This window comes from Triticum urartu, chromosome 5 (assembly GCF_003073215.2).
Source record: "Triticum urartu cultivar G1812 chromosome 5, Tu2.1, whole genome shotgun sequence".
NCBI classification, from domain to species: domain Eukaryota; kingdom Viridiplantae; phylum Streptophyta; class Magnoliopsida; order Poales; family Poaceae; genus Triticum; species Triticum urartu.
Genome location: NC_053026.1, coordinates 455,939,279 through 455,960,637, shown reverse-complemented (window position 1 = coordinate 455,960,637; position 21,359 = coordinate 455,939,279). Strand labels below are relative to the sequence as shown.

At 46.5% G+C, this 21,359-nt stretch overlaps 2 protein-coding genes and 1 non-coding gene across 5 annotated transcripts; all 3 read right to left on the bottom strand.

Moving 5' to 3' along the window:
- Positions 1 to 86: 86 nt before the first annotated feature.
- On the bottom strand, positions 87 to 9,380 carry LOC125509777 (peroxisomal (S)-2-hydroxy-acid oxidase GLO4-like). Its single transcript, XM_048674811.1, has 12 exons — positions 9,106 to 9,380; positions 8,080 to 8,227; positions 7,864 to 7,988; positions 7,731 to 7,777; positions 7,567 to 7,644; positions 7,360 to 7,484; positions 6,903 to 6,963; positions 6,758 to 6,820; positions 6,367 to 6,436; positions 6,143 to 6,243; positions 694 to 798; positions 87 to 506 (listed from the first exon to the last, which is right to left on the bottom strand). Exons 2-12 carry the CDS (start codon positions 8,223 to 8,225, stop codon positions 327 to 329), a joined length of 1,101 nt encoding a protein of 366 aa, XP_048530768.1. The 5' UTR covers positions 8,226 to 8,227; positions 9,106 to 9,380; the 3' UTR covers positions 87 to 326.
- A 2,032-nt stretch (positions 9,381 to 11,412) lies between these two features.
- TRNAF-GAA lies at positions 11,413 to 11,485 on the bottom strand. The gene has a single exon. It is a non-coding gene; the product is annotated as a tRNA-Phe (tRNA).
- Positions 11,486 to 12,045: 560 nt separating this feature from the next.
- LOC125509775 (protein EMSY-LIKE 3-like) lies at positions 12,046 to 16,324 on the bottom strand. Of its 3 annotated transcripts, none has more exons than XM_048674809.1 (10): positions 16,008 to 16,324; positions 14,766 to 14,965; positions 14,551 to 14,660; positions 14,241 to 14,460; positions 14,042 to 14,164; positions 13,886 to 13,954; positions 13,053 to 13,274; positions 12,910 to 12,972; positions 12,721 to 12,784; positions 12,046 to 12,497 (listed from the first exon to the last, which is right to left on the bottom strand). In XM_048674809.1, the coding sequence occupies exons 1-10, from the start codon at positions 16,042 to 16,044 to the stop codon at positions 12,427 to 12,429; spliced, it is 1,179 nt and encodes a 392-aa protein (XP_048530766.1). In that variant the 5' UTR covers positions 16,045 to 16,324; the 3' UTR covers positions 12,046 to 12,426. The 3 variants fall into 3 exon arrangements, 1 of the variants encoding a protein (XP_048530766.1); XR_007284220.1 differs by having other exon boundaries at positions 12,375 to 12,497; positions 12,864 to 12,972; positions 16,008 to 16,323; XR_007284221.1 differs by having other exon boundaries at positions 12,375 to 12,497; positions 12,886 to 12,972; positions 16,008 to 16,323.
- Between the last annotated feature and the right edge of the window lie 5,035 nt (positions 16,325 to 21,359).

Sequence of the window (21,359 nt, the reverse complement as noted above, 5' to 3'; positions counted from 1 at the left end):
AGAAAATACATCTAGATGCATCCATTTCTGTGACGAGTAATTCGGAATGAAGGGAGTAGTAGTAAAGAGTAAGGTCAAACGTCCAATGGATCAAACAAAAATATACTCCGGATCATCTAAAAAACCAAAGAGTATGCTTGAAAGTTCTACAAAACCTCACACTCCGTCGTTCCGTCGTTCGTCCCCACTGATGTGAGGTGGTTACGATGAGAAATGGCATAGCCGGGATTCATCAAGCTCCTTATTTTTCAAGCACGAATACAAAGGGCGCGTCTGGCAGATAACAAGTTAACAACTCGCCTTTGCCACCGGCACGCAGGAATAGCTCACAGCAGCGACCTGATCCGGTCGCCCTCGGTCTGGACACGGTCCCGGGTGACCTCGGCGAGGCTCCGGCAGCCGCAGAGCGCCATGGCCAGCTCCAGCTCGCTGTTCAGCATCTCGATCACGTGCTTCGCCCCGGCCTCGCCCCGCGCCGCCAGCCCGTACAGCACCGGCCTCCCCACCTGAAACCACACGCACACAACACTTGAATAAAAAACCTTTTTGGGTTTTGCATGCACAATGCTTGCGGACGTAGGTACTCCCTCCGTTTCAAATTACTCGTCGTAGAAATGAATGTATCTAGAACTAAAATACATTTAAAAACATCTATACCTGTGACAAGTAATTCGGAACGGAGGGAGTACGTACCATGACTGCCCGGGCACCGAGCGCCAGCGCCTTGAGCACGTCGGTCCCCCGCCGGATTCCGCCGTCCACCAGCACCGGCACCGCCCCCGCCACCGCCTTCACTACCTGCACACACGACGGCACCGTGATGTCCTGGACTCTGATCGAGAGATCACAATATACAACGGGGAGTTGGAGAGATTTGGGTACTGGGAAGAGGAGGCCTAGAATTCTTTCATTAGCCATAAAGTTTACCACATTTGAACTGACATGCTTTTTTATGAGGGGGATTCGAACTGATATGTTGGCTCTGTTTGGATTCATGAGTTAGATTTAGTTTGAGCTAGTTTGGGCTCAAATAGCCCTAAAGTATCCAAACATGAGGGCTAGTTTGAGCTAGTTGCATCTAACCCGCCCATAAAAACTATCCCACCAAGGTGCTAACTGAAGTCAGTTCTTCTAGTGCATTTATTGCCAATCTAACCCTGTCATTCAAACACCTCTTTGGCTAGAGTTAGTTCAGGGTTAATCATGAGCTACAAACTAACTCTAACCTCTAACTAAGTTAAAGTATCCAAACATGGCCAGTAATAACACCGCACCACGGGCCAAAATGGGTCGTCCACTCCCGCTCCAACATGGCCCATCTAAATAACGCACACTGCGTCGAAGGCGTAACTTCAATTTCACTTCTAAATAATTCCCTATAATAGGAGGCGGAGTTCCTTCAAGTTCATTTAGTGATGTTATTTGGAACAGGCCACTGAAGCATTGCTATGGTCTTCAGGGTCAGTTGCCACACCGTGATCAGAGATAATGTGGCTCAAGTGTCCAAGTTTAGGTTGAGCAAACATGCACTTACTTCCATTGGCAAACAATTGGTGTTTCCCCAAAATCATGAACCTTGTTTGCAGATGTTCTAAGTGTTGTTCCATGTGTTTGTTGCACACTAATATATCATCCATAAAAAATTAAGACAAACTAATATGATCAAATAGGATTTCATTGGGCACTTTCATGTTAAAGGAGCATTGGCAAGCCCAAAAGGGCATCACCCTGAACTAGAACCGTCCATGTGTGTCTTAAAAGTTGTTTTATATTCATCCAGGGGAGCCATTCTTATTAGGTGATACCGAGGTCTTAGGTCCAGTTTAGAAAACCAACTACGGTCAAGCAATTCATCTAATAATACCAGAGAAAACTTATTTTTTAACCATGATCTTATTTATCTACTACAACTATAAAAGAATGAAAGGGCGGAGAACCAATTCATCATATCCATCCAATCTTGCGATCTGACGGTTTACATCATTCCAACATACTAAATATGTTTTATGCTTTAATTACCCACCATGACATTAGCTTTTAACCTCTCTCTTTGACAAGGAAAAAAATGTTGGCTCCGGTTATCCTCTCCCCACGCACCTCGCACGATGCCTCGGCAGTTTACCGCCCGCCAAAGCCCCATGCCTCGACGACTTGACGCGCTGGCGGACCGGCGGACCTCCGCCTCCACGAGCTGGACGACCTCCACCCGACCACCTCTTTCCCGACACTTCGCCTGACTGGCGACCACCTTCTCTACGCGCCGACAGACTTCCGCTTCGAGGCACCGTCGGACCTCCGCCCCCAACATGTTTCCCGCCCTAACTTGTTTCCCGACGCGATGGCGGACTGAAGGACCTCCGGCTCGACGCGTCAGCGGACCTTCGCCTCAACCTCTGCCTCCCCAACCAGCTGAACGAGTGTCGCTTTTGTTCTTTCTGGTATGGACCCCTTCCACTCTTCACATGTGTCTTCCGTTGTGTGCATCCGTGCTCTGCGTGGGTGTTCAGTTTGTGCGGGTTCTGTGCCTGGATCGCTGGCATGTGTGTGCTCCATTGGTGAATGACAAATTTCTGAATTTTTGTGATGAACAATGTTTACGTTAGTTTAGGCAGCTCACCGGCATCCATCATGGTGTGCCATTTAAGAATTAATCAAGATTACCTTTCAGGCTTGTTCCGTTACCTAGCAAGTGAGCTGATGATCAAGAAATCATGTTTAACTATCAATAAGTGATCTCATTTCTTTGTTCAGTGAAGTGATTATGTCGATCTTGTGAGGAAAAAAGATAGGCCAAGAAAGCCTGGGCCAAGAAGCCTGGGAGGTTGTCTACAGTCACTGGCCTGGTATGTGATCTGCTTGCATCTTTTCCTGATTACCTCACAACTGCAATTATCTACGTTTTATATCAACCATCGTTTTATCAATTTAATTCATGAGTTTGTTTTCTCGAATTTACATGTATGCGTTGATGACATGAAATCTGAACATATATTTGTTTGACAGTGAGTGCTCCTGAACATGTAAGTATAGCCGGGAGAGTCATGTATTCGCTCCATGCCATAGCTCACCAACCCCGAGCCGTTGCCGCTGTCGAAGACATCTTAATATTAAACAGTATGTATTATTTTCACAAGAGAGTTTCCTCACCACGTGGTGTTAATTTTGATCCATATGATTTCTCGCACAAAGAATGCATCTATATGACATGAGGTTAGTCTTCTTTAATTCCTTTCTGATATTAATTATTAAGCATCCTATCTCTTGGTCTTAAAGTTTTCAAGAAAATGATTTATTTTGTTTAGTGCCATTGAAGAGATGTGGATAAAGATATCAAGTCGTAATTTCATTGTGCATCATGCTTTTTGTGGGGGTTTCACTGCTTTTCTTTTTTGCATGATTGTTTGTGTGCTAGATCTATTTCGCTATACAGGCCAACATGTGTTGGGTGCATGTAAGACTCCATATATAGGATGCACATCATAATGTTCCAGTCCATAGGTTCTATCCCCCTTTATCTTTCTCGATCTCGATTCAGTTGGTTGTATTTCTTGTTTGCAGATAATTCGAGATGATTTAAGTGACGTGACGACATGCATGTAATTTGAAGCTGGTTGCAATTAGTAATCCCTAAAAATGATAGATTGACTGAGGCTAGCGGAATGCTTGAAAAATCGTATATTTACATTTGTTCTCTCCAAGATCATGTAGCGGTGTGATTATTTTTTGCAGTTTCCCTAATTGCCATTTTCTCTTATTCTAGCTTATATTGTTGTGTTGAAAACACTGGAGGGATGTTACTGAAGGAAGATTCAACAATAGGTAGAGTTTTTGTACTACCGGTTATATATATTGACATATGACCATAACTGAACAATGTTGAGTAATCTTCTAAATTAATATGAGATTTTTTCTGCTGAAAAACAGTTTTTTATGATACTTTGCAATTTCCATGTTTCGGTTGAGCTTCTTATGATCTATCAATAAGGCCTCTCAGGTTTTAAATTTGTGATTAGATCGTAGTGTATAAACCAAAATGAGTCTATGATAATGGAAATAAATTGACTACGCTTACAGTATGAATGAGTCTATAATAAGCCAAAATGATCTACGCAGTGGTTTCTATCAATATATTACTTTTAGCTACGTAAATTCCTCTGACAGCCAAAGGCCTGTCTATTAGTATCTTTTGTATCTGATGGGATCTTGTAACGAGAAAAAACCTTCGAAGCAAGAAACAGGGAACAAAAAGCTTGATAGTATTGTACTATTTTATCTAACTGAAAAGTTATGTGTACTCATCAATACGTGCATTTGCACGTACACGATTACTAGTGTTCCTATAATTTACACAAAACCTTCAAGAGCCATCTTTTTAATTGGCAATACGGGTGAAGCAAATGGACTAAGAGTGGGAGTAATGATGCTTGCAATAATGATCTAAGCTACATGTCGTTCTGTTTCATCCTTTTATAAAGGAGAATACATGTATGGTCTTGAATTCATAGGAAAGATACCAGGAAGTAGATGTATATCATCATCTAGAACATTCAATGGAGGCAATGTAGTTGGTTCCTGAAAATGTCAACACAATGCTATAGAAGAGGTTGAACCACCATATGTGTGGCTGCAGAATCTTTTTATTGTATGCTCCACCAAAATACTTGTTCCAGGAATAACACATGAATTTCAAAAGGAGATTCGTTGTTCACTCCATGTAGAATGATCAAAACACCATTATAAGGAAATTGCACCCATTTCCCCTTTTTGGTGGAAGGTCAGAGCCACCAACTGCTCCAGACAGTCTATGCCTAAGGTCATGTAATAGCCTCCTAAGCCCACCACCTTCATCGAGTAAGTGAGTGTGTGCTCTTGGACTCAGTAGCTTAGGTCCTGATTTCTGTATACAAGAGAGCACTACACCATTGTCTACTATCAAAGCTCGGTAGTGACTATGGTTCAACTACAAATCTGGGCAACAAAGCTGAATCCAAATAAACCATGTGAACTACCTGAGTCAAGAAGAATGGGTACCACTTGACTACTAATGAGAGCTTTAAGTGTGATGGTCTTTAAATGATCACCTCCTGACAGTACATTTACTGAAGTTGAAGCTCATCCATTGATGCTTCTTGAGCAACCATAGCATCTAGCATTTCATCAGAAAGAAGCTCACATGTCTCAATGGCTTATAGCTAAGCAGGTTATCATTTTCCATAAACACGCCTTGGCCCTACTTTCATTTTTCTTCACAACTAAAACAAAGGCAATGTAAAACTGCATCTAATCCCCTTGGTGGATTTTGATAGTTAATAATCTTGTAGTAGGTATTAGTTCCTTGAGCCAATCCGTGTTTGCATATCTCTAACTCTACCTGTTACTTTCACTTGCATGTCTTTACTTTCTGCTGCTCCTACTCTCGTAAACATGCAAACTTGCATGTTTACGGTGCTTGATAGATTGCTAGAAAAGCCTAAAATTGCCTCTAAAGCGTGTCATTAGTTTCTGCTGCTCATACTCTAGTAAACTTGCATGTATGTACTTTCTATTACTCATACTCTCGTAAACTCCACATTAGTTCGGGCCTCCAACAACATTCCTAAGAATTTACTAGTACGATCGCAAGGATATGAAGCGCGTCAGATCAACGCTGGCTCTGGTACCAACTTGTGATGTTCTGGACTCCAAGCGATCACGATCCAATGAGGTCTTGGAGAGAACTCGGGATCATGAAAGAGCAAGAAAGAAGGAAAAACAATAGAGGAGTAGAGGATCCAATAATGTTCATCCATTTGCTACCAGATTTGAACGATTGTATCACGGGCCTCAACAGCTCACCCACTCCCATCCCAACATGGCCCATATAAATACCGACACCACACTTCACATTGATACTGTAACTTTAGGTTGCATCTTCCTTTGTCTTCCTGTTGCGAGGCGCAATGCCTGTCAGCATTAGGGAAGCCTCACTGACAGAGGCACCGCCTTAAAATGTCTTTTTTGAAAGGAAAGTTTTATCGCCTCGCTCGCCCTTTGCATCGACTGATGCACACCCCTTTTAAGAATATATGACATAAAATCTACTCGATTGTCCCTGCTGATCAAAATGGAAGAAGGGAAAACCGATGAGCATGCTTCAGTATACCTCTTCGAGCACGGATATGGTGGCAGGCGCATAGTCAAGCTGCCGACCGCCGTGGTTGGACACGATCACACCGGCCACCCCAGCCTCCACTGCTTTCCTAGCTGTTTGTGCCCCACGGCGTTCAGTGTCACGGAGAAATAAATGATGATTAACAAGTTGCAACATTAACACAAATTTATTCTCTCAATTCCAGTCAAGATGCTTTACAGTGGTTACAGACTTACCATCTTCGGCCGTGACAATGCCCTTCAGTAGAATCGGCAGGCTGGTTATGGATTTCAGCCACTCCACTTCCTGCACAAAAGGATTATCGCAGACAGAATGTCAGAATTCATGTTCCAACTTCTAATATACTCCTGCAGGATTGGCTCCTTGTTTTTGGGCATCAGTGCAGCAGCCTACTACTGGAGCAGTTCAAGGTTCCTGTCTTCCTATATAGACATACCGGGTAGGTCTCCACGTGTATATCAGCATGTTCTATGGCTATGGATGATGCAGAGTTGCAGAATTGTCCTTGAAACTACTGTTGAATATAGTTATGTCTTATGAAGTACTGAAGCACATGATATAGGATCTACAACTGTAATTTGCATATGGGTCCAAATTTTTCAGTACCTTCCATGATAAAGATGGATCCAGCGTATCACGCGCATATTTCTCAATCTGCGAGCCGCCTGTCTGGAAATGCGAAATATGAGTTTGTACTTGCATGAACATTTTGTCCAGAACGAACAAATTATTTTCTAGTAAATCTACTCACGGTATTAAGATCATCTATTGAAATTAAACCTTCGAGGTTTGGCTTCGGAGAAGCAACCATCCTGCATGACCAATCGGATCAGCAAATTGAACATAAGAAGTCTGAACCGTAGCGATTGTTTAAGATCTTGAAATGCCATATAAATATCGTTTAGGTTTAATTTCTGGCATTGAGGCATCTGTGTGCTTATCAAAATTTAACCTTACTGAATCGATTATGTCATATTATTAAGATGGTAGTAAGAGAACCACCAGATTCACTTTAAGAGAGAAATTCCCATATTGTTATTTTGGTGGGTTCAAACTATAACAATGCAGATTTACCAGCCATATATTTGAGCTATTAACTATATGCCAGCATTAAAGTTCTAGAACAAAAATATAATTTTATCTCCAAATTCTTCTAGTATATGTAGAAAAAAAATGTTGTACAAAGAACTTTTAAAATAGAATTGTACTTATTTCTAATATCAGCTTCACGTCGACCGAACACAGGAGTGTCAACTGTCAAAACAATTGCCTTGAATCCATTACTCTCGGCCCGCCGTACCAATGTTGATGAAACATCTCTCTTCTTAAACACCTATGATGTTGTAAAAAATAAAATTAGAATGACATTATCATGAAAAGAATTATTTCTGGAGCTTGAGGCCTAGATGTCATACAAATAGCTGATAAAAACGAATCGCATTACAACTGGAAGCAACCTCCTCGATTCTGCAATTGGATGAGAAGGATAGCACCTGTACTTGAAAAATACAAACATGTATAGAAATCCACAGCAGAAATAAAAGTCGAGCGAAAGATCCTGTTATCAGATGTCACCAACCATTAGGCTATTACATGATGCTGCAGCTTTTGCTGTAGCCACCTCCCCTGAAATAAGCATTGAGATGTAGGGATATCACCAGAGCTTAGATGCCACATTTTAACATTCTGAAATAACTTTAGAATTTTGGGACCTTCTGGGGTTGCTACTTTGTGTGACCCCGTTGGTGCAACAATTATGGGAGAGGGCATGTTATATCCCAACAAGCTTGTCGACATGTCTATGTTGCTGACATCTACAAGAACCCGAGGTCGTAACCTGCAGAATACACACCAAGAAAGTCTTCAAGTCTAAACTCTTCAGGTCAATGAAGATTTTACCTATAAGATTCAAGTCTATAGGAAAGTACAAAATTCTTCCATATGCTGCGATATTGTCCCTCAATGTGTGTTCATCCTCCGCTCCTCCGTTGATGTAATCATAGTGCATCTTTGACAGTGCTTTTTTGGCCAGTTCTTGATACTCACGAATGTTGACTGGTAGATTATTCTCCATTTCTGCTGGTACATATAATGGTTATAGGTCATCCAGCTGATGCAAATATCTATTTAACCATACATCGGTCCGGAATATAGTTTTAACACATGACCAACTAGCTGCTAGAACCCCATCATTACATCTTTTAAACATATACAGAGCTTCAACTTCAATTGATGTCCCTATATTCCCCCTTGCAAAGAAAATCTCTCTTTATACTTCAGAAAGAGCTATAAAATACAGTAATAGCTTCCTTTTGGAGCTGCCCTTTTTTTAGGCAATTTGTTTTTCTTTCGAACATGAGGCGAAATGCGTGTCGTTTCCCATTAGAAGTACACACACAAAGATGGACAAAACATTTACAAGGGTAAACCGACAAAGCCAGAAAGAACCAAAAATACCAAAAAAAAAAGCCTAAAAGCTACTAAGAAAGAAGTAGCCAAAACCACATTGCTACCACTGTCTATTGTTGGACCGCAGGCCACGCGTGCAGATTATGCCATGAAGCCTATTGCATTTGAGGGAGGTCAAAAGGCTGTAGCTAGAGGGGGTCGCTTCTTGTTGCACGCATTGGGGAGTTCATAGCTTGTGTCGTAGTTCTGGTCGTTTTGGGTCCCTGTCGACACTCAGAAACCGCAAAACACATCTAAAAGTTCACTGCCAGAAATACAAAATTACAAAGCTATATTCAGATCAACGAGACCGGTGCTAGCAATGGCTGCAAACAATTTGTACTATTCCCCACTTCTATTATTAAATGAAAGGCCGTCCCATCAGCCTGGTCACCCACAGAAATCAGACGCAAAGAGAGCCGGAGAAATACAGCAGATCGAGAGCGGAACGGCCGTACGAGACAGCCAACTGAAGCAGGGCGTGGAGCAGCAAGCAAGCAACATACCGAGGGAATAGGGCAGCAGTGGAGATATCCGGAGGATGAAATGACCAAGGATTGCTAGCTGCTGGCTGGGAACGGATAAGATGACCAAGATGTTACGATCCTTGCCGCTGGCGCCACGCACAGAGGATTCAGATCAAACTTTGGATGTAAAAGGGGTACAAAATCAACAGGGAACTCGAGGAGGAAGAGCAGAGGAGAAGGGGAAAGTAGCTATCCTACAGTCAGTTCATCGTCGATGCCTTTTCTCAGGTTGGCCGATCCCCTTTTGTCGGCCTGCAAACCAGCCACATATCCACCACGGCCCACCTCATCTTCCAGTCCATGACAGAAGAATAAAGACAAGGCGGGACATGCCAATTTCAAACAGTACCGAACACGTCGATGCCGGATTTCAGCGAGGCGTTTCTGCGCGTATGACTGGCAGTCTAGCATCAGGGAATCGCTGCCTTCTATTGCAAAACAAAAATTTAATAATGGGTTATGCTATTCAGCGGCGGCTCGGTCAACTATGAAAAGAAATAAAATGAAGCTAAGCCCATTTTGCTCTTTTGCAAGTCATGATTTTTTTTTTCATATAACCGAGGTAATTGCATGGAGGTGCCACAATTGGGGCAGTGCGTGCGGATTGGTACCACTTTATGTAATCTTTACACGTTTAGTATCAAGAATAGGGCATGCGGCGACAGGACGATCTAAACGCCGTATGAATAGGTATTGATGCTGAAACTGACCAATGGGGCCCTCCCGTCAGGTGCCACGATGGCCAATCCGCGCGTGCCCGTGTGTTGACTCGGACGAGTCCGCCTCGGTCGGTCTTAACCTGGCTCGTTCGAACCAGTTCAGTCAGTCGCCCCCTACCTCTCCCCTCGAACCCTACCTCTCCTGCTCGGCTGCTCTGCGCTAATGGCGTCGGCGACTCCGGTAGGTGGCGCGAGCGGCGAGGGCAGCAACGTCGGTGGAGACCTTTCCAGCTTAGGTAGCGCCGCGACAGGAGGAATCGACAACGGTGGCGGCTACTCCAGCGATGCTGATGATTTTTTGGAGTCGGCGTTGTCCATGGAGCAGCGGGTGCGGATGGCACAGATTTGGGTGGTGAACCCTAGCACTAGCCATCATTGGACGCATGGATCGGAAGTGTGATGTAAGTTATCCTTTCCTCCTTCTCTGCTAACTGAAAATGGGGATTGGGGTTAGGTTTACTTTCTTCCTTTTTCTGTTAACTCCAAATGGGGATTAGGGTTAGGCATCATTGTTCTTCCTTGCGTGTCAACTCAAATTGTGGATTAGGCCTAACTGTTCATTCAAATTGTGGATTAGGGTTAACTGTTCATTCTTTTGTGTTCTGTTAAGATAGATTGTGGATTAGGCCTACTAATTACTTGAAACTGTCTTTGATTTGTAGTTTGTATGATGACATTTGGGAGGTTAGGATCCATTTTGATGCTCAGGAAAAATTATCTTCGATATATAGGATTACATGACCATTTAGAGTACAAGGCAGTGTAGAATAAATCATATGCTATCCTACTTTCCTAAATAACCATGATACTCGACACTCTCTGACTTGTGCTCCTCGTCCTCTCGTCTCTGCAACAACCAACTAATGAACAAGTGTGGTGTAGGCATCATAATTGCGTGCATAAGTTTCTTGCGGTTTCCAGTCATAAGAATTGGCCCACCTACTTTGCTTCATGTAAGTGCGCGTCTCGATGGATTCAACCGTTCAACTCAAACTCTAACATTCTTGCGCCAGATTTGTACTATGTTGCTTGAGCACATCGCTCATGTTGTGAAGCGCTCACAAAATCATTATTTTTGAGAATATGTAAAGTACATACCATATAGAAGTTATGAATTACAAGAGAACATATCCGCACTGTAAACATTGTTACAGGTACACACCACACCGAAAATAAGAAGACTACTCTCACAAAAGAGCTAAGACATCCTGCACCCACACCCTTTCAATTAAGCAATTCGTTTAATGTTTTGCACCACAAACGCAATGATTGAACGTTGCGCCAGATTATGAAACACCCTAGGGTTGCGCTGCTTTCAAAGACTACACGCAATTAAGTTGACCACTGAGTCAAAACCTCTCTGTACGTTGTTGTGCTCACAGAATTCCATTGCTCGTTTGCATGGCAGTGACAAGCCACGTGAGAAATTCCTCAACAGAGAAAGAGAAATAAATTTTATAGCTGTAAATATAAATTTAGTCACGAGTTTAGCCGTTTGGAAGAACGACAGCTTGTTTAATTGAACGATGTATCCGTGATGAACATAATTTTTTTTTAAAAAGTAATATGCGGTGAGCGTGGATCGAACACGCGACCTTCAGATCTTCAGTCTGACGCTCTCCCAACTGAGCTATCCCCGCTTACATGTTCGGTAGCACATATAATCTTTACAAGTACTGTTAAATTGTCCAGATTTGAACTATGTTTTTTTTGTGAGGGATACACGTAAACGAGCTGTCAAGTGGCCTGTTGGCGTGTTTTGTTATCGGGCAAGTGCTCGCCTCGTTACACCAGTTTCAAAAGAAAAGATAGGGAACATTTCTTTTCAGAGTTATCGTCCCGGTAAGAAATACAGAGAATGTTTTTCTCAAGGACCTTCAGTTTACTGATTACTAATTATTCCAAAATACAGAACTGTTATGGGGAAAAATACATTATTTTGTACTCCCTCCGGTCCTTTTTACTCTGCATATTAGGTTTATCTGAAGTCAATCTTATCCAACTTTGACCAAGTTTATATAAAAAATTATTCACATTTACATAACAACACCAATATCATTAGATTCATCTCGGAATATATTTGCATATTATATTTATTAGATATTATAGATGCTAATAATTTCTAATATAAATTTGATCAAACTTAGCTAAGTTTGACTTTCGGCAAATCCAATGTGCAGAGTAAAAAGGACCGGAGGGAGTACACTACAGTACAGCCAGTATGCCCACTGCAAAACTCAGTGCGCATAGGAGAGGCAAAGAAAAACGGAGATTTCGGCCAAGGTTAATCAGCTGTCGGCACCGAACACAAAGAATCTTCAGCTGATTTATGTTAACAACAATTTCTAGAAAATTAGTCACTTCTAGTCCATCAGAGAGGAAAGGCGCCATTAAAGCTTTTTCGTTCCATCTGGATTCATCCTTGCCAGGTCCGAATTTTGAGCAGGCAAATAAACTCATCTCATGGAGCAGCAACTGCCAAATCCACCTTCTTTTGGTAGTCCAGTTTTCCATCACATGGCTTCTTTGTCCAGTGATGATCCAGGAAGGTGGCAATCTTCCAACATACTTCTCATATCAACTAACAGGCAATGCCGTTCCTACCCGTGTGATCACCACCAGAACCCATTCGGGCTTCCATGGCCTTATCCTCTGTTATATGAAGACTGGTTAGTGAAATAGGCAAAGTAGTAATGTAACTGATTTGTGTATCATCCATGGAAATATAAATTCCTGATTGCTGCGAGTAATCATTAGTTAATGCATGGAAATTGTCCAGAATACCTCTAAAGAAATACAGATAATGTAATTTGTCCATTAATGATATTATTACTTTTACAGTGCTTTTTCAAGGTAGCATTGGCAAATAACTTACCACTTTCGCTATCTGATGCATCATCAAGACTGGCAATTGCATCAAGTAATGACTGCTCCTGGTCCTGCAAGGACAATTACTTTGCCTTACGGTTCTCAAATAATAGACTTAAGGAATTACAAGCAAGCCTTTCCCCATCATACACTGCTTTCGACAGGGAACGACCTCAAGATAGACAAGTCAACTCACTGTTAGCAGTTTCTTTGCCTTTTCAATTTCATGCACACTTGGATTTGACAATACCCTCTCGACCTGCATCAAGAAAATAAAGTTGTGAGCAACAAACAGTATCTGACTACCCTGTGATGTCCGATCCTTCAATATAAATTTACCTCAATCACGACACTCTGAGTGTTAGGCACGTCAATTTCACCAATATTCCTGTTGATGCCATTTTGAGGTGGACCATATTTATTTGGATGCTCATTCTGAGATAGTCTCCCTCTACCATTGTTGCTTTGGTTCCTGTTCAACAATGGACCAGAAGGGCCCCAACCATCTCGATTTGAGATGCCTTGATCATCACGTTCCCATCTTATATCTTCAGGTCTCATCTGTGAAAGAATTGTTCACCTCCTATTGGTTAATTATATAGTTAAAAGGTGGCGATCATACATTCTGAGCAAATAAGCAAGTAAAAAATTATTCCATGCCAGAGTGGACAACTGATTAAACAAATCTCCATAGTCCGGTGAAAAAACAAAGCATAAGTCTCCATGTAGACTAAACTAATGGTCAACTAGATTAACTCTAGAGTGCCGAATATCGGCCCCTATGGATACTAAAGATATTCATATTGGGAAATTTTAAGCCATGATACCACTCTCAACTGCAAATCATTTCCCCACTAATTTATATTCCCTCAGTTCGGAAATAAGTGCGATGTTTTAGTTCAAAGTTTCAAACACTTATTTCCGAACGGAGGGAGTATATGGTATTGGGCACATGAGCAACCAGCCTCTGCTTCACTACTGGAGTAAGTCAGCACATTATGGCACGTGTAGCATATAAAAAAGGGTGGATAATTCATAGCAAAGGGTTGAAAACATGAAAAAAAATGGATCAAATTCTTAAAGAAAATACATAATTAGTGTACAAATGAGGAGCAAGGAGTAAGAAAAGAAAGATAAAGAACAATAGCATCAAAGGCTTGAACGATGCTTACATCACAAAGCCTGACAGACTCCCATGACTCAGTTGTTTTGCCCATGTCATAGACAAGAGCATGTTCGCCCTGAAAAGGATCAGGAGAGTAGGTAATATTACTTAATACAGATGCATATCTGCATCAAGGAGAAAAATAGGTAAAGTTGGAACAAACCGTAGCAGGATTGTAACGGGTTATAGTGGCCTCATAGAAGTTGTTATCATCTGGCCATCTTGTAAAAACTTTCCGGCTAATCAATGAGGTCGGATCCATGGATGGTAATGCCAGTGGCGTAGTCTGTACATGCATCAACAGATTGCCATAAAATTGACCCGAATTCAGAAGAACATGGCGTACAGCATTCCAAACATACCGACTTTGCTCTTTTCCCCCTTGATGCTGAAGATGGTCCCCACTTTGACGAAGAGGGGACAGAATGTGAAGACATAACAGGGGACTGGAGGCCTGAAGAATGCGAAGGCATTAAATGAGATGGTCGTTGCCTTTTAGCAGTTGGCCCAGGTTCTCCATCGTGAAGAACTCTGCTGCCACGATGCAGCCCACTCGGGGTCCCACCTCCCTGTCTCAGCTCCCTATTGAAAAATTAAGATAAGTAAATGATTAGGTAAATATGACGATTAAGTATAACATGTTACGGAAAAATGGGTCCTGTATGCAAAGACCTCATTCCACGGATGGCCCCATCTTCATTAACCTTGTTTAATAGCTCCCTGTGTTCCTCATCAGAAACTCTCAGTTCCTTCCTGAGTTCAGAAATCAGACTTTCTTTTTCCTGCACAAAAGCATGAGTATTAATTAATTTTCAGCTGAAATCAGCAACAGGACAACCAGTGGTTACTGAAAATGTAGCCATTAATTTCAGTGTGCAGATAATCACCCAAGACAATGCATCAGATTGAACTTTGAATGCCCTAAGAACACCAGTGTACGCCTCTTGCTCAACCAGATGTACTTGGCTCTCCAAATCATTGTGTGGCCTTGCATAAGGAAACGGTCCAGCTGATGCTCTCCCATTCCCACTGAAAGATCGTCCTCTTAGTCCTCTATTTTGTGACGAGGGGAGATCATCGTCCGTCCCTGCAAGCAAGAGCGAGGAATCAGTACTGCAGCATATTCAAATGCACAATTTGGCTGCAAGCTTGCAAGTACTCATAACACGAAAGCACCTCATAAAAGGTCATAAAAAATGATGTTTATAATTTGTGGAGTGCAGGGTCAACCGCATGACAAGCCAATCATGAAGAATTCACAATTTGGCAAGAGGTTCGAGAAGCTCACAATTGCTCAGGGATGACTGGATTTCTATTTATCAACTAATCAATCTGCAGTACCAAGGGCTAGGCAAAAGGCACTACTTCTCCAGGGCCATGCAAATGTACACATTGTTCTATAAATTTAACAAATTTCAGTTATCTATCGGCTCAGCTTTGCTAGAAAGCAAGAGGCACAATATATACTTGGTGCATATTCCAATTATTTGGCAATAAACGTATGCCAATCTCCTCCAGATATTTTCCTCCAGGAATCTAACAAGCCATGCAAAAGAATGGATTTTTTCTGCCCGGCCAAGTTTACGGGGTCAAAGTCAAAACAACATGTTGATTCAGGGCAAGGGATCAATAATCAAATGCACAATTTGACTGCAAGTCATCATAACGCAAAAGCACCTCAGAGGTCATAAAAGATGCTGTTAACAATTTGTGCAATACAGGGTCAGGCGACTGCCACGGCAACTATGACAAATTCACAATTGGGCAAGAGGTTCGAGAAGCTCACAACAGCGCAGGGAAGAATAGATTTTTAGTTATCAACTAATCTGAGTCTGTAGTACCAAGGGTTTGGTAAAAGGAACTACTTTATGCTCCTGTCTCTTCAGGGCCGTGCAAATGTACACGTTGTTCGATAAATTCAACAGATTTTCAGTTATCTATGGGCTCAGCTTTGCTAGAAAGCAAGAGTAAAAATTTATACTTTGTGTCTATTCACGTAATTAGGTACTATTTCGTATAACTTATGCCAATTTCCTCCAGGAATCCAACAAGCTGCGCGAAATAATTGGGCTTTTCCGCCCGGCCAAGCTCACCCGGCCAAAAAAGCACGTAGATTCGAGGCGACTCACCGCTGCTATCATAGGGGCGGTACCCCATGGGATTCATGGACCCGGCTGGCGCGCCGAGACGGAGGAACCCTAGGAATCAGCCGAGTTCCTCCCCCAGATCCGAACGGCGCGGCGGGACCGAGCGCCAACGGATCCGAGGGTATACGGAGCAGCCCGGGGCCGGGCGGAGGCGTGCCTGGGGGCGCCGGAGGCAGATTCGGGAAGGTTTTGCGGCGTGGAATCGGATGAGGATTTGGGGCGGGCGACGGGGGGCGGGGCGGCAGGTAGGGTTCAAGGGGATCGGGAAATTTAGGAAGTAGACTTTTCCGATTTGCCCCCTGGAAAAAGGTCGGTTTCCCTCCGCGCGAAGAGTTTTGCACCGGGGCTGGTAATTTTGGGGGGGGCTTTATGCTAATGGCGCGTCTTACGTGGCGTTCTGGTGGCCGTGTGTTTTTCCGTCGGACCGCACGTGGGGGGCGCGGTCGTACTGCCGTACACGAGTCCTGTTTGTGCACGCACTGGCGCAGCCGGACTCCGGCGCGGCGACACGAGACTTCCGGTTCCCATGAGCGGCGGCGCTCTGTTTCTGCTTGCGGTGGTGCAGCCGGACTCCGGCCGGCGACCGGCGAGGCGCGCAGTACTGCCGTGGCTAAACCTGGGCATTCCTCAGGCCAGGTTCGGGCCAGGCTCAACCCCGACGGGCAAAGTCTACGCTCGAGCCTGGCCCGGCCCGAGCGAAAAAACGGAAAAGTAGGCCCGAGCCTAAAAAGAGCAGTTTTTGATGCCTCGGTCGGTTAGTAGATAGGTGGGGCTTTAGAGTATCTTCAGTCGTTAAGTCTTTCAAGAGGCATTTTTTTTGCCTCCTCGAAGGCTGCCGGCGAGAACTTTGACCTGGGGGTGGGAATTTTTTCACTCGTTGCACCCCCTGCGCATGAACAGCGCCATCACCTGTTGTCGGCGTTCTGAGAACGGGGTTACCCAGACTTGTCTGCCTGTGGCCCAAGGCGTGGCTCCACCAGCGGCCTGGTACGGCCCATCTTCATCAACCAAAGCTCAAGACCCTTGTGAGGCGCCAAGCCTCGCGAGGCGGACGACACAAGACCTCCTCAGGGGCAGCCTCACTAGGCTGGCTCGCGAGGAGCGGAGAGATCAAGGCGAGGGGCACCTCGCGAGGTTTCCGTGACGTGAGCCATGACGACCAAGGTCAGGCGGGCGCCAGCGGGCGCAGAGTGCCAGTTTCCTCTTTGGTGCTAAAGAGGCAGGCGCAGGCGAGGAGTCCCGAGGCGTCAGGTAAATGTTTTCATATCGATGCAACGAGACCAAGGCCAGCAGGACGGCAAGACGGAGGTCACCACGGAGCCCACGCCGGCGTCACCACCAGAGCCTTTGGCAGGCGAAGACCACCTTTTGTCAGGATAACTTGTACTCGTTGTCCCCCTTCGAATTGGCCGTTGTGGGATCCCTTCCCGCCTAATATTTGAGGAGAGGACCCAGGCCTCTATAAATAGGGCTAGCCACCACCGAAGGAGAGATCTCTCCGGGGATGGATCATTCAGATCATCCCGAACCACACAAGCTCATCGAGCTCAAGAACACCTCTCTTCAGGAGGTTGTTCTTCCCTTGTACTTGTCCATCCCCAGGCTACAAGGCAATCCACCACATCATACTGGAGTAGGGTATTACACCGCAACGGTGGTCCGAACCAGTATAAACTCTTGTGTCCCTTGTTCCTTGGGTTCGGCGAGCTAGACTTTGAGATCATTGCGAGAGTGTGAGCTAGGGGTAGAGAGATCTTCGTGCGCACACTAGTGTTTGAACCTCGAGGGTTTGCCGGAACCCTAATTCGACATTTAGCGCGCCAGGTAGGGGTGCACCGAGGTTTTCTTTCCCATCGACCGACCTGTTGTCGCCCCATGCCTCCGATGTCTGACGATACGAGGACCGAGGACGACCGCTGGGCGGCCCGGCCAGCTCGAGCACCTCCATCCGCTCCAGAAGACCTCAACTCAGCGCTCCAAGCGGCCCACGCACCGCCCAACAACCGCAGGCGCGGGTAGCGCGGATCGACGTCCACCGCCCTCACGCCGCGACATGCGCGGGCCGCCGCAAGCTACGCGGCAGCAACAACGCCACACACCCGACGAGAACAGGCGAACATGCGAGTCGTGCTCGTGGTGGCGCGGGAGCTGCTGCGGTGCCGGTTGATGGAGAGCGTCCGCGCAACGCGTCGCCGAGCTGTTGGATGCTGCAGCCAGGGGTACGCCGCCTTTCCGCTCCCTACTTACATCTCAAGTTGTGGTCAGGTCACATGACGGGCCTCGTTACGCCCACGTGCTCCCAGGTGCACCAGGGGGCTCGCCAGCGTTAGCACAATCGGCGGTACCGGACATCCAGCCATGCCTTTGCCTCCCCCGGGTGGTGTAGGTGCGGGCGTTGCTCCTCACGGTCCCAGTCGGGCGCGGCCCCACAACCACCAGAAAGGCGCGCCGGGCTCGGCGGCGTGGGGCACAGGGCGCCTCAGCGGAGGTTCCGGCAAGGCAGCTTAGGACGACCCCTGCACATTCCATGAGCCGGGCTGGGAAGAAGAGATGCTGGAGGCCGAGGCCTTCTATAAGCCACCCAGGAGCCTCGCCGATCCAGCCGATGGCAACCACCCCAGGGTACCACTGATATCTCAGGAGCAGGCTTATGCTAACCATGGGTCGTAGGTGGACCGAGCCGCAGTGGCGGGCGGCGACCCCAGCATTGCAGCCCCACTCCAGGCAGGGGCGGCGCACTGGGGCTGCACGGAAGGGGTCTGGAGCAAGGCCCTCCCCCGTGTCGCGCGGGGCAAGGCGTCACCCAGAGGTAGGTCCTCTGCCGGGGAGGCGTCGGCGAGCCCTCCCCCGGCAGAGGGCCCATGGTCGCCGAGGGCGCCACTGGCGTCCCCTTTGCCCCTTGGCCTCGTCTTGGTTTCCGGAAGCCCCAATGGTGGTCGAGGGCGGCGCAAGGCGAGGCCCTCGTCTGGCGATATGAAGCAAGGCTCGCGCCTATGAAGTTCTCCGTCCATGACACTCTCACGTAATAATGAGTGGGGCTGTACACGCCCCGGAGTCTCTGGAGAGCCGCCCTCGGGCCTCGGGGGCTCCCGCCCATGTCCTAATGGAAGCACCATGCTCATCGCCGTCGACACTGTCCCCCAATGGATAAGCTCACGGCCAGCAAAAGCACTAGGCTCCGTGCTGGTGAGAAGACAAGAAGACTAGGTAGGTGCCGGACGCGGCCATTTGCTTTCAACCCCTTTTTCTGTAGCTTGGTTCGCCGCCTTTTGGATTTGAACTCGCAGTCGTATTTTCATTGGCAAAGCATGGGGGCATCTCTTCTCGTTCGTGTTGATTTCTTGAGTTTACCGGCTCCGTGCCTTGTTTTGAGACCGGCACCTGCTGCCCCTTCCTCATGAGTGCCTCCCGAGCGGGGGTTGAGCGTGGTATGCGCATGCATCTCACCGTAATCTAACCCCCGTCTCTCGCAAGGCCCTCTCAAGCGGACCGGCGGGCTCCGCAGAAGCCTGAAACCTCGCAAGTCCGCGGAGGACTCCCCTCAGGAGGACTACACATCGACAACTAGAAGGCCAGTTTGGGGCCCGCCTAGACTGAGGTAAGTTACTATGGCGAGCTCGCGGAGGAACTTGAGAACTCGCTAAAACACGCCTTAAGTCTGGCTCAGGGAATAAAACAATAGTCTGATTACATGAGGGGCTCCCCCTCTCCAAAATACACTCACATCGTCGGGGGCCATGCCCAAGCTTTTTGTGCGCAGGTTCAGAACAAGGAGCGTGGGCTCAATCGGACATGTCGCTCGCAACATCTCCCGAATCGCTCCCGGACACGCTACCGGCGTCGTCGCCGGCGTCGTCCGCACCATCATCGACCACGTCACCTTCATTCGCCGCGACCACCACAACATCATCATCGAAAGCGAAAGCTCTGACCAGAGCATCCACGTTATCATCCACCTAGCGCGCCAGGTTGCCCCGAATAGCCCCGGGCACTGGGGTGATGGCGGCGTCGAAGTCTAAGTTGGGGTCGGCATTCTGAAGATGGCTGAAGACGCAGGAAAACGCGCGCCCGAGGAGGCCGCGGCTCTTTTCGTCAATGAGCTCGCGAGCCCTCTCAGCCCTGTCCTCCAGGCGCGTCAGGACGTCGGTGAAGAAGCGAAGGTGGCCGGTATAGTCTTCTGCATGAGGATGAGGGCGTATTCATCGCAGATGATGCCCAGCGCCTGGTTGGCCCTCACCCTGAGGTCATGGAGCATGGGGGCATGTTTGTGCTGCAATGTCTGTCGGTGGATCGCCTCCTTCCTACTCTGCTGCGCGAGGGACTCGGCGGCAGTAACTCGCTGCTAAAGCGGAAGCAATTCAGCATGGGCGGAGGCCAACTCAACCTGCACGGAGATCAAAGCAGATGCAGCGGCCTGGCGCTGCTCCGCCTCAGTCAACCTTGACCTAAGGGCGGTGGTCCTGCCCTCAGTTTCGGCTTCCACGAGCTTCAGCTTTAGGTCGTACCTCTTGGCAAGGTCAGGCGAGCCTCCTCCGCCCGACGGTCCACTTCCTCCTGGATCCTGGCCTCGCGTGCGCTGACGGCATCTTCTGCCTGAGCAACCTGACGCTCCCTTGTCTCCAACCGCTCAAGCTCGAGGTTGCGCTCTGTGGCCTCCAACATTAGCGCTTCCTCATGCTTCAAGACCTCTGTAACGCCCTCGATGCGGCTATATCTCCCACATGTCGAAGCACGACTTAGAGGCATAACCGCATTGAAAGCAATGTCGCAAGTGAGGTAATCTTCGCAAACAACCCATGTAATACAATAAGCGAAAAGATACATAGTTGGCTTACAATCGCCACTTCACACAAATACAGGAATAAAGCATTACATCATCCAAATACAATCAGGGCCCGACTACGGAGCCAAAATAAAAGAAGACTACCCCAAATGCTACACAGATCCCCGATCGTCCCGACTGGGCTCCACTACTGATCAATTGGAAACGGAACAACACAAAGGACAAGATCTTCATCGAGCTCCTCCCTGAGCTTGGTTGCGTCACCTGTACGGTATCATCGGCACCTGCAAACTGGTTTTTGAAGTATCTGTGAGTCACGGGGACTCAGCAATCTCACACCCTCGCGATCAAGACTATTTAAGCTTATGGGTAAGGTAAAAGGTATGAGGTGGAGCTGAAGCAAGCGACTAGCATATATGGTGGCTAACATACGCAAATGAGAGCGAGAAGAGAAGGCAAAGCACGGTCGAGAAACTATGATCAAGAAGTGATCCTAGCACAACCTACGTCAAGCATAACTCCAACACCGTGTTCACTTCCCGGACTCCGCC